At 43.1% G+C, this 13,387-nt stretch overlaps 1 protein-coding gene across 7 annotated transcripts in view; it reads left to right on the forward strand.

Moving 5' to 3' along the window:
• The window catches only part of TRMT11 (tRNA methyltransferase 11 homolog), a 64,812-nt gene that overhangs the window by 15,055 nt on the left and 36,370 nt on the right, over positions 1-13,387 (forward strand). For all 7 annotated transcript variants that reach the window (XM_030556238.1, XM_030556240.1, XM_030556239.1 and 4 more), the window contains exons 7-10: positions 4,371-4,527; positions 7,692-7,772; positions 9,325-9,489; positions 12,347-12,419. In XM_030556238.1, the coding sequence (XP_030412098.1) occupies positions 4,371-4,527; positions 7,692-7,772; positions 9,325-9,489; positions 12,347-12,419 (476 nt within the window). The remainder of the gene's footprint in view (positions 1-4,370; positions 4,528-7,691; positions 7,773-9,324; positions 9,490-12,346; positions 12,420-13,387) is intronic.

Here is a 13,387-nt window from a genome sequence, read left to right on the forward strand (position 1 = left end):
CGCGGTTTGCTCTCTCGGTCCCGGAGCCAGCCAGCAAACCGCGGGGAAGGAGACCTGCTTGCTCGGGGTTCCGGGACCGAGAGAGCAAACCGCGGCGTTCCCGGTTTGCTCTCTCGGTCCCGGAACCCCGAGCAAGCAGGTCTCCTTCCCCGCGGTTTGCTGGCTGGCTCCGGGACCGAGAGAGCAAACCGCGGGGTTCCCGGTTTGCTCTCTCGGTCCCGGAACCCCGAGCAAGCAGGTCTCCTTCCCTGCGGTTTGCTGGGTGGCTCCGGGACCGAGAGAGCAAACCGGGAAAGGAAACCAGCTTGATTACCAGAGGCTTCCTCCTTCCACGGAGGTCAAGAAAAGCGCTGGTGAGTGTCTACATTGCATTACCAGCGCTGGATCACCAGCGCTGGATCCTCTACACCCGAGACAAAACGGGAGTACGGCCAGCGCTGCAAACAGGGAGTTGCAGCGCTGGTGATGCCCTGCAGATGTGGACACTCTCAAAGTTGCAGCGCTGTAACTCCCTCACCAGCGCTGCAACTTTCTGATGTAGACAAGCCCTTAGAGGATGTGGAGTACATGCAGCGTTGGGAGAACTCTCGCGCAGTGCTGGCGCTGCGACCACACTCGAAACTTCCAGCGCTTTGAAATGCAATTGTAGCCATACTCTCTGTGAAGAGATTAGATATGAGAGACCCAGTGAATTTTAGTGCCACTGTATATCCTCTTTATGGCAGCTCTACCAGCACAGAGGAGCTATACTCCTGTCCACTGGGCAGTTCTCCAACATAGGAGCAAGTCTTTGCAACGCACAGTACTGGCTTAATAGTACTACACAGCCTCCCTACACTACCCCCAGAGTAAAGTTGTGTGGAGGGAAGTATGTGGCTGAAGCACCACTCTCTAGTTGTTCCAGGATCTCTGAACAATTTCCTGAAGCTATAGGCAGCTGGATCCAAATTAGGGCATCCCTGAGGCTGTTGTAACCTGCCCCGGGGACTTGGTAAGTGGCCCTGGATGACACCTATGTAGTTTGTTTTCCTGCAACCTTTTTCCCATGGGTCCTATTCCTGCAACTTCACAAGCTAAATATGAGTCAGCCGTGTAACACTGTTGCAAAAAAACAAACATCATTCTGGGGTGTATTAGCAGGAGTGTTGTAAACAAGACACGGGAAGTAATTCTTCCACTCTACTCGACGCTGATTAGTCTTCAACTGGAGTATTCTGTCCAGTTCTGGATGCCACATTTCAGGAAAGATGTAGACAAATTGGAGAAAGTCCAGAGAAGTACAACAAAAATGATTAAAGGTCTAGAAAACATGACCTGTGAGGGAAGATTGAAAAAACTGGGTTGGTTTGTTCTGGAAAAGAAAAGACTGAGAGGGGACATAATAGTTTTCAAGTACATAAAAGGTTGTTACAAGGAGGAGGAGAAAAAATGTTCTTCATAACCTCTGAGGATAGGGCAAGAAGCAATGGGCTTAAATTGCAGCAAGGGAGGTTTAGGTTGGACATTAGGAAATCTACCTGACTGCCCTGACAGTTAAGTAAAGCTCTGGAATAAATTGCCTAGGGAAGTTGTGGTATCTCCATCATTGTTGAACCTGCTCTTCAAAATCTCCAAACACCTCTCAGGGATGGTTTAAGATAATTCTTACTCCTGATAATACGTAGTGCAAGGGACTGGAATAGATGACCTCTCGAGGTCCCTTCCAGTCCTATGATTCTATGAACTTGGGATCTCAGAAGTTGTTGACTCAGCATAAATCAGAAGTTGAGGTTCATAGAGCAGAATATTGGAAGTGCCGGACTTTGTCACTATCTACACTATATAGGAAGTACTGCCATGTTTTTTAAACTGTCTGGGACATGGTCATCTGATCCATGTACAATAAAAGTGATTTAAAAGTGATTTGATTTGTGTTCATACAGCAGTGTCTTTCACAATACGGCCATGGTTCTGTCACAATGGCATGTCCATATTCTATCATGCTGCAACACCGTGAAAGACCTAAAGTCATTGTTGTCCCATCTGTACTAGCTTTGAATATTTAAACATAGAAACCTGTTTTTGATTCTACTATGGTTTGGCCAGACAGTTTGTATTAGATCAAACTATGGTGGCAGATTAGTGTTCTAACGTGGTTTGACTCTGCCTAGGTTGGTTCTGTCCAAACTGTGTTAGAAATATGATGGTTGAAATTCTCATTTAAAATGCTATTTTTTTCAACAAGTTCTGGTCTGAAGACAGTTTGCTTTTAACAACACTTAAACATAGCTTATAAAGAAAACCAGTATATCTAGGACCTTAATGTAGACCGTAAGTGGTTTGTGTGTGTAGCCATGCATTTACATAAATACTTTAATATATTTGAATTTTTTTAAGGTTAGCTTTAATTCTGAATTTTCTGGGTGTAACCGGATGGCTTGCCCCTATAGCATATGTCTGCATTGCATCTGAGAGCAAGCCTCCCAGCCCACATCTACAGTCTTGTGTTGGTGGTGCTCAAGCTAGGGCATGAAGATTAGCTGTGTAGACATTGTGACTTGGGCTGGAGCTAGGCTTCTCGAGCCCTCCTCAGACTTCAGCACAAGCTGCAAGGTCTCCAAACAAAGCTATTTTGCAGTGTGCTAGCGCAAGCCCCACCTGCACAAGTCAGTGGACCCAGCCTGGGGGCTCACTCCTGGATGCAGTGCAGGCGTACGGTGATGGGACAGAGGCCTGGGTCCAGCTGACCCTATTCACTAATAAGGTGACCAAGTGTCCGGTTTTTGATCGGGACATCTGGTTGAAAAGAAATCCTGGCGCTGACTGGGCCGTTGACTGTCTGGTTGGTGGCGCCACCCAGTGGGGCTGGCATGCTTTTTGCTAGTCGCCGAACCATGCGGCTCCCAGGAAGCAGCTGGTATGTGTCCACCTCGCTCCTATGTTTAGGGGCAGCCAGGGGGCTCTGCACACTGCCCCCACCTCAAGTGTTGCCCCCACAGCTCGCATTGGCCGGGAACTGTGGCCAATGGGAGCTATAGGGGCGGTGCCTGCGGACAGAGCGGCATGTAGAGCTGCCTGTCCACACCTCCACATAGGTGCTGGAGGGGGGACGTGCTCCTGTGTCTGGGAGCTGCTTGAGGTAAGTGCCACCCAGAGCCACCCCTGAACCCTTCCCTGCACCAGTGCCCCTACCCGAGCCCTGATCCCCTTCCTGCCGTCCAAACACCTCCATCCCAGTCCAGAGCCCCCTCTCACACTCCAAACCTCTCTGGCCCCGCCCCTGCACCCCAAATCCCTCATCCGTGGCCTCACATCAGAGCCCGCACCCCCAGCTGGAGCCCTTATCCCTCCATCCCCCTTATCCCAACCCCAGCCCGGAGCCCCCTCCCACACCCTGAACCCCTCATTTCTGGCCCCACCCCAGAACCTGCACACCCAGGCCAGAGCCCATATCTCCTCTGCCTCATCCTACACTCCAACCCCCTGCCTCAGCCCAGACCCCTCCCCCAATACTCCAAACCCCTTGGCTCCATCCCTCAGCCCAGAGCCCTCTCCTGCAACTCAAACCCCTCATCTCTGGCCACACGACCCAGTTGGAGCCCTCACCCCCGCTCGCATCCCAACCCCCTGAGCTAGCCCAGTGAAAAAGAGTAAGTGAGAGTGAGCAACGGGGGGAAGTGATGGAGTGAGTGAGGGTAGGGCCTCAGAGGAGGGGCGGGCATGGGTGTGGCCTTGGCAAGGGTGTTCGGTTTTGTGTGAGTAGGAAGTTGGCAACCCTGCTTACTAAGGAGGCACATCTGAACAGGGATCAGCTGATTTCCCTGTAAAAAGTAACAGGAAATGGAAGGGGGTGGGCTGAGAGAATTTCAGGGACTGCCAGAGAAAGCAAGCCTGGCAATGGCTTTTGGAGATACCTCAGGGCAGAGACTAAGGCCAGCAAGATAATTGCTTGATGTTTTTGTATTTTTATTTTTTGATTTGTTTGAGGGAGTGGGGGAGGGAAAGCCAAAAGGACCTGCGGGACTGATCTAGTTTTTGTGTCCTTGGGTAGCCCTGAAAAGGAAGGAGGAAGGTTGAAGGTGGGGGCCTGCGTAGCAAACTCAGGTCACAAGAGGATACCCCAAAGGCAGCTGACACTATAACAGTTCGTAATTGCATCATCCCTGTAACTGATGAATAGCCTAAAGTCTGAGAATTTTACTAATAGGACAGTTCTTTTATAGAGAAGTCTCATTTCTATATTTTCAGTGGATTCAGTCCAGGTGGCATACTATTCAACGAAGAATGCCTGATATTCTGTTTGTGATGTAACATTATTAAGACTGTTTATTAGTCTACTTACGTATTATATCTAGGGCCATCACATTGACCTTTTCTAAATGTTTCTACAGATTGCGAATGGGCAAAGGGAGCTTATTGAGTCATACAGTGTAAAAAGGAGGCATTTTATTGGGAACACAAGCATGGATGCCTGCTTGTCTTTCATCATGGCAAACCATGGGAGAGTAAAAGCAAATGATGTTGTGTTTGATCCATTTGTTGGAACAGGTATTTCTTTTTCTACTGCTGAAAAAAATTGGGCTTTGCTTGCTTTATATACATTGTGTGTGAAAAGTAAGTTCTTTAGGGAAGGGACTGTTTGTTTATTTGTGCAGTGCCTAGCACAGTGAAGTCCTGGTTCACGACTGAGGCTCCTGGTCCTGGTTCATGACTGAGTGCTGCCACAGTACAAATAAGAATAATTATAAAATCAACTGCTTGGTTATTTCCCAGAGTCCTGTAGAGGAAGTGGTTATAACTTCAGAAGGACTGGGTAGATTTGCTGAAAATGTAGAACAAAGTACCTTCCCAATTCTATATTTACCTCGAGTAACATTTTTAAAAGTGCCTAAGTCCCATTTTCAGAAGTTATTTAACTGTTTAGAAGCCAAAGTCACTCTGGCTTTCAATAGAACTTAAGTTCCAAAATGATGTGAAATTTGAAGTTAGACTCCTAAGTCACTGTAGGAACTTACAAGGAGCAACATTCTTAAAACATTTTTGTAGGGGAGTTGTTAGGATGGTATTGAAGAGCAGAGAGCACCCTTGAAGGTACACATTAGCATGGCAATTGTGGGAACACATTCTTCAAGGGTGGAAATAATGAGCAATTCCTTGTGTCCTGGGGAAATGTAGTGACAAAATTGTCCACTTCTTTCTCTGGCTGAGGTTTTTTTTTCCTTTTTCTGACAAGTCAGTAGGGGGAGCTTTCATTCCATTTTTTGGATCACTTGTGAGACATTCAAGTACCTTTTCCTGCACTTTGTTTAAATTCGAAATGGAAAAACGTATGTTTCAGGATGTACCATTTAAGTAGATTATGTCAAGATAATTTCGTCAATTTTTTCAAAGGATATAGATGAAGGAGGGCAGTGGATGTGACTTAGTGAAATCCAGGTGAACTTTGATCAGGTATCCAGAAGGAACTCGGGGAACAAGAAATGATCTAAAGATATCTCTGCTAATGTAGAGGGGAGGGGAAGGGAGTGTTTAGTTGGCAGGAAGGGTCCAGAGAATGAATGGCAGCAAGTCCTCATTGAGAAGTTAGAAATGAGGAGGAGCAGGTCCCACAGTTCTGGGACTGATTCTCTTTATTATGTGTAAATGTGACTTGGAAAATACACTGATTTTATGGCATCAGTGTTTTTCGAATGATACAAAGCATTTGTCGGTTCCACATTTTGTATATAATATAGTTCATGTGCAAACTGAGATTTTTAGTCCACACTATAATCTCTTCAGAAACTTCTTATGTCTCTACTCTTCCCGCCCCCTCCCCCCCCAATTGGTAGTGCTTTTTGGAATGTCAAGGAAATTTACTTTGTTCTGCTTTTCTTGGCAGATTCATTTAATTACAATATTTGTATTTAAATACAAATAAAGTTTTATAAAGCAACTTTGCAAGGGAATTCATTCTCTTAGGAAATCAAACTTGGAGAGAGAGATGGGCAAGGTTAGACAGAACGGGAAGAATTCATTGTAGTAATGGTGGAAGTACAGAAATTGAAGACAGTATTATACGTTCTTTATCATCAATTTTGTATTCTGTATGATTCAGTTTTAAAGTGTGACTATTTGATATAGGTGGGAGGTAAAACCAGAGACTTATTGAGTGGTCAGTTCATGTTTCCTAACTCTTCCTTTTCTGCAATCAAGAAAAAATTTATTAGATGAGCAAAGTATGCTTTCTTGCTCTGTTTATAGGACTGGGTGGTATGTCACTTGGGAACAGGGTTAGCTAAATTTGTCTTGACTTTCTGGAGGCACTGCCCATCTGTTCTGAGGGATTACAGTCGAGAAGGGAAATGGGTGACTCCTTTAGGATGAGTAACCTTGTTTTTCCCGGATCCAATTAACAAAGAAAAGTGGAGGACAATTTTTGTTTTCTCCTCATTTTTACTTAATTTGAATTCATTAATTTATCAGTGTAAGAGGGTTTTTTATATGCTCTGAAATGGTGTATTTAGCGTACATATTTAATGAGTGTTAAGAATACACAGATGGTGATGGGTAGCATTTGATTAATGTAGCTGTGTGAAACTCCTCTTCAGATTACGGTTAAAGTAAAAATCTGTATTATGAACACAAAGGATCAGACTGTGAACCCCTTACTCATATTGGTGAGTTTATGCTCGTTATTTCTTGACCTACCTTCAGTAGACATGAGGAACAATTGATCACAGTCCTCTTTATAGCAGCCCTTAACATATTGGAAGACTGTTATCAGGTCCCCCATCAGTCTTCTTTTTGCAAGACTAAATATGCCTAGTGTTTGTTTCCTAAGAATTCAGGTTTTCTAAACCTTTTATCATTTTTGTTTCTCTTCTCTGGACTCTCACAAATTTGTCCATATCTTTCTTAAAGTGGGGTGCACAGAATTGGACTCAATACTCCAGCTGAGGCCTCACCAGTGTCAAGCAGAGAGGGACAAGTACCTCCTGTGTCTTCCCTGACACTCTTGTTAGTAAACCACAGAATGATATTGGCCTTTTTCACAGTTGCATCACATTGTTGACTCCTATTCACTTTGTGATCCATTATAACCCCCAGATCCTTTTCAGAGGTACCACCACCAAGCCTGTTAGTTCCCATTTTGTAATTGTGCATTTGATTCTTTCCTTCCTATGTGAAGTACTTTGCATGTGTATATTGCATTTAATCTTGTTGATTTCAGACCAGTTCTCCAATTTGTCAAGGTCATTTGGATTTCTAATCCTGTCCTCCAAATTGCTTGCAATCCCTCCCATCTCGGTGTCATCTGCAAGTTTTATAACCATACCCTCCATTCCATTATCTAAATCATTATCTTGGCTACTGCACAGTGTCGTCTTGTGAAGGTGGCCCACATCTTATGGTTTTCATTCCATCTCATTTTAAGGCAATGCACTTTAGTACGTGAGAGTGGATGCCTGCCTTGCAGAAATGGGCACCCTTGTGAGCAGAGCATACGATTAACCTCCAAAGTTAAACGAAGGTTCAGTGAGGAGAATAAAAGGGAAAATAGTGTTGGCATACAGGGGACCTCACAGTAATATTATTTCTAATAGAAAGAGGCAACTGCCATCTGATTGTAACCCAGAGTGGCACATGTGTTTTCAAATTTCTCATGTTCCTCAGTACAGACTCTCAGGTAGCAATATCCATGACAGCAGACTCTTATCTTTTCTTTGCAGGTGGCCTTCTTATATCCTCTGCACGTTTTGGAGCATATGTGTGTGGTACTGATATAGATTATAATACTGTCCATGGATTAGGTATGTTGGATATTTTCTTTCTGAACAAGATAATTCTAACTCTTCAGTATGTAGGTATCTTTTATAGCAGATATGAGTAGATCCAGGTATGAAAGGAGCATTCCTCTTCACGGGGTTTGTTTTGTGAAACATCTGTGATATACTAACTCATTTACAGATATAGTCTAGCTAGACAGTACTCAGAATATTAAGGGTCAGTAAGATATAAAGATGGGATTTTTTAAATTTTATTTTAAAGTTTTCTAATACATATAACTAGTTTAACTGCCAATCCAACAACACTAAGTGGTGGCATCTGGCATGGCAGTGCCTGACATGGTTCAGTTTAGTGGTAAGATTAGCAGGTAGATTGGTTTGGCTAACAGTGATGTCCCAGAGTCATTGGGTTGTGGGGGCAAGCATAGTGAGGTTCCATCCAAACTTATTAAATGTGACTGAGTGAGGAAGAGTTGGGCTTTGAGATGAGTGTTTTCTTTGCAGTGGGTTAGAACTCCCTAGTGCTCAATTTTAAGTATTTTGGCTTTAATACCAGTTTGTATTGGCAGTTTTTGTTACTAAAAGCTTTTAAACTTTTTTTGAGGTTTTTAAAGTTGTCTAGTTATATTGATAGTGCAGTTAGAAGGAGTAGAATTCGATATTATAACTATGTGTTCCCATTGAGATATTATGCCTTTGCCACGGGTGTATATTTTTTAACCTGCAAATATTCAAGATGAGAGACAGTTGTCTTCATATTAAAGTTAGATACAATGTGTTCTCTCTTCCTGTTAAATTGCGGAGAAGTACTTTCATGGTAAGAAATGACCATTGGCTTTATTGAATCCCTTTAGTTTTCTGTGTTAAATTAGGATAAAAGGTTAGCCACTGTTAGTCTACCATAGGGATTAAAAAAAAAATAGACCACTGCTAGTACTAGTGGAACCATCCTGTTTTGTCATACAGTAGTTATTTTCTTAGTAGCTTTCAAAACCCAAAGTTCTAACAATATTTTTGCTATTCTGGAATATTCTTGTGTAGATTAAATTTGATGTATGAATAGGGTTTTGTGTGGTATATGTTAGCATAACATGAGTGCCTTGTAAACATTAATAAACTTTCCTCACAATATCTCTGAAGTAGGGGAGTTTAATTGAACTATTCTCCCTCTCATTTGCATTATGGAACAACGTAACTGAAATAGAAGCCCTGACTAGAATAACTTCTGATACTTCGAAGAATCTGACAGCCACTTTCCCCAATAAGTAGAACATGTCCGGTGACAAGAGATCTTAAATTGTTTTTATTTGAGGCAACTACTCAAATATGAATCCTGTGAAGTGTTGTGAGATCTGCATTAATGTGAAAAGCATTATATAAGAGCTAGGTGATATCATTATTCTCTTAAAATAAATAATGAAAAATCGGAACACTTTTGCCACATCTGATTTGCCTTAGATCAGTGGTTTTCAACCTTTTTTTCATTTGCGGACCCCTTTGAAAATCTTAGACATAGTCTGCAGACCACAGGTTGAAAACCTCTGCCTTAGACTATGCCTTTTTTATTTTCTTGCAGGCAAGGCTAGCAGGAAGAATCAGAAGTGGAGAGGACCAGATGAGAATATCAGAGCTAACCTTCGGCAGTATGGTTTGGAGAAGTACTATCTTGATGCACTTGTTTCTGATGCATCAAAACCTATATGGAGGAAGGAAATGCTTTTTGATGCAATTATTACAGATCGTAAGTTGATTAATGTCCTAAATATATATGATTCATAACAGCCTAACTGTGGTATCCAAAAGATTGAAACCTGGCTCTTAATATGTGTAAAATGGAGAAGTTTGCATCTACCATCTTGACATAAGAATGGCCTGCTGAGCCCACAATTCTGCTAATAGTGTGTGCTGTAATCTGTGATTTCCACATTAGAAATGATGAACATCATAGGCAGCATTGTAGAAATTGGGGCTGCATTTTGACTACTACTACATTTAATCTGAGTATGTTAAATACCTAATGAAATATGGGCCACTTTATTAAAGCATTGTAACTATTCGTTAACTTATTTCCACTGAAAGAGTATTATGGTTCCTATTCAGAAATAATCTTGTCGTCTCCTATACCTTTACTGAGTCATACTTCTTTCTATGTTAATAGACGTTTCTGTTCAATTTTTAAGTTGTGCTGCATTGCTCTTGAGCCTGGATTCAAACATTATTGAAGTCCATGGAAAGGGTCTGACCGACTTTAATCATGCCTTCGGTTAAGGTCCTGAAATACTCATTGAAATGCTTTCAGACAAACTCTAGTGCATCTTCTGCACACTTGACTACCAGCAATGTTAAAGATATAAAAGGTTCTCTGCTCTTTTGAGTCTCTTTATTAGACACTATTTGTCATGAGCAGAAGACCTAAAAGGCAGCACAGTCTACTAGACTAAACATGGGATGGGGAGCCAGGAACTCCTGACCTCTGCTATGGCTCTGCCCTGACTTGCTGTGTTATCATGAGCAAATCAGTTGAGACTCTATTCTGTTGTCCTTGTTCCTGGGGAATATTACCTTGTTCCAGGAGCCAGTTCCATTGATTTCATCAGGACTGCTGACCAAACAAGGTAATACCCTTACTCACGATGTGCATTAGAATCAAGCCCATAATCTCTGTGCTTCAGTTTCCATGTCTGTAAAATGGAGATGACATTTCCCGATGCCATGGCAATAAGAGCATTAGGAAAGCTTACAGAAGTGTTGAAGATGAATTAATGTTTGTACAGCATTCTTAAAGCTTTGTGGAGATGTGTAAAAAATAAAGACTTGTGTAGTATTTTTAGGAAATGTTTTTTGAAATGTAGACGATTACAACCGTTTTGAAATGTGTTACAGATTTTCTAAGTGCATTAACGGGTTTGTTCTTCAGACTTTTGTAGTGGGGTGGCTGCTTACTAAGCACCCCCTTGTGGCCACGTGTCGCTTTAGACACCCTGCTTCTCTTAGCCCCCCTCTTGTGGGTCCCTTAAGCCCCTCCTCCCCCTGCAAGTCTCTCTTTTCTGGCTAACAGCATCCCCACTTGCGGCTGGTTTAATAATAGAAAAGTTCAAACAATCCTCAGTCCTTAATAACAAAATAGTTCAAACAAGCAATCATCAAAGAGTCTCTAAAATAAAGTTCATAATGACGACACAAAAATTCATATTCAGCCCTGGTTCTTCTGCCACACACAAAGCTTTGCTCTACCCAAGTCTGTGCTAACCAAATCTGCCAGTCCCAGAGCTTTCTGGTTGGAGCTCTGGCCCTGGCTTTCTTCTCTTGTCATTGTTTCCCCTTGTCTTGAGGGAAAAGCCAGTGTATATACCACCCTCCTCCAGAGAGCTGCTCCCAATGGGCTGAAAGAGAAGGGAGCCTGGCCCGATCTGCACTACAGGGCTCCTGATCCCAAAGTAGTCCAAGTATTTTACAAAGCAATAGATAGTGGTAGTGAAACAGCTAGACAGATGAGTTAACAGCCATAGCAAGAGCTAAGACATAACCTTGGACATTTACGACCTGTTACCCTGAGATTGAGAGAGGAGACTGTTGGCCAGGGCACTAGAGATAACCCATATCTTTCTGAAAAATGCAATTGGACTTTTAGGGTCTACTTGGGCATTCAGCCAGGGATAAAAAGAAGAACCGTGGCTACGTACATTGTCTTATACTTAGATGGTAGAGTCTTTGGAGCAGAGACCACGTTTTTGTTCTGTTTGTATAGTGCCTAGCACACTGGGGTCCTGGTCTATAACTGGGGCTCCTAGACACTACTATAGTACAATAACAATCTCTTTTCTGAAGCTCCATTTCCCAATGCTGCCCTGCAGCATCAGTGTGGCAGGTCCCATCCCAGGGCATACCCCTTCGCAGCACAGTGGGGCCCTGCAGGTATCTTGCCCTCAGTTCCCTCAATGACATACTTGCAGTCGAGAGTACTTAGAGTAACACTTCACTTCCTGGGGTTCAATTTATTGGCCCAAATCCTTTCTGAGGTTTTCAATTTCACTCTCATTCCAGGGCATCTGGTTCCTAGTTCCCCCTCCAGTCACCTCTGAACCTCAACGAGAGAGCTCTATCAGTCCCACATCAGCCCCTGGCCTCTCTGGAGAGCCAGGCCATTTCGTGGGCCTTTTCCAGTTCAACTTCCTGGTATAGGGTCTTCTGGCCCCCACTAACCTTAAAAGGGTCATTAAACCCCATTACAAGATGAAGCAAGGGAAGGGGATTAACAGTGTCATGTGTTGGAAATGTCAGGAAAATATTTTAGCCAACAAAATCATTAAAAAAAACAACAAACCACCCCACTTCAGCACCATATTAAATAGTTTTTATGTGGTTAGTGTTCTATTACACTTGACTGTTTAGTGTCTCACTGATGAGACCTTTTTGAAATAGCTTTAAAAAAGTGAGCCTTAGGATCAAGATAAACTTTTAATGGATACATCTTGAAGAAGTTAATCTTATAAACTCTTTGCAACTGCTACCACATGTATGCTATTGTAGAATTTCGTGACGTTATTTGTGTAAAGGGTGAACTCCTGATCTCGACATTATGTACTTACTCTGTATAGCTCCATATGGCATACGAGAAGCTACTAGAAGAACTGGTTCACAAAAAGAAATACTTAAAGCAACAGAAAGAGGGTAGGTAAACCTTTTATTCATTGTACATATCAATGTGTTAGTGGAAGGCCAGCCACAGTTTTAGAAACTTACTTCATTGCTGTCCTTTAACCAAACAATTTTAAAAAGTACCACTGTCACTACGTAGCTTGCAAAAGTGACTGTCAGTGCCAGTCTTCCTAAAATAATCCTCCTCTTTGGCCAAGCAAGTTTTCTAGCTTCTAAGTCCCAAACTCCTTCTCTTACATTTACAAAATGGCTTCACGTCATCGTGCCTGTCCTTGAACAGCTCTACTTAATCCCCTGAAGGCTCCAGCATCCAGTCCAAAGTTGCTAACCTTTTGTTTTAAACCACCATGTCTAGGGCCCTACCAAATTCATGGTCTATTTTGGTCAATTTCATGGTCATAGGATTTTTTAAATCGTAAATTTCATGATTTCAGCTATTTAAATCTGAAATTTCAGGGTGTTGTAATTATAGGGATCCTGACCCAAAAAGGAGTTTGTGCGTGTGCGGGGGGCGGGTGGTTGCAAGGTTATTGTAAGGGGGTTGCGGTACTGTTATCCTTCTGTGCTGCTGCTGGTGGCAGCAGCTCTGTCTTCAGATCTGGTCTCTCGGCTAACAGCTGCTGCTCTCCAGCTGCCCAGCTCTGAATGCAGCGTTGCCACCAGCAGCAGCACAGAAGTAAGGGTAACAGTACTGGAACCCCCCTGCAATACTCTTGCAACCCCTCCCCCAAGCACAACCTCCTTTTTCAGTCAGGACCCCTATACCATAGCATGCCACCCTTACTTCTGCGCTTCTGTTGCCTTCAGAGCTAGGTGCCCAGCTAACAGCTGCCACTCTCCGGCTTCCTAGCTCTGAAGGCAGTGCAGAAGTAAAGATGGCAATACCGCAACTCCTCTAAAATAACCTTGTGACCCCCCCATCCCCACCCCTCACAACTCCGTTTTGGGTCAGGATCCCCAACTTGAGAAACATTGATCTC

This window comes from Gopherus evgoodei, chromosome 3 (genome assembly GCF_007399415.2).
Source record: "Gopherus evgoodei ecotype Sinaloan lineage chromosome 3, rGopEvg1_v1.p, whole genome shotgun sequence".
Taxonomy (NCBI): Eukaryota; Metazoa; Chordata; order Testudines; family Testudinidae; genus Gopherus; species Gopherus evgoodei.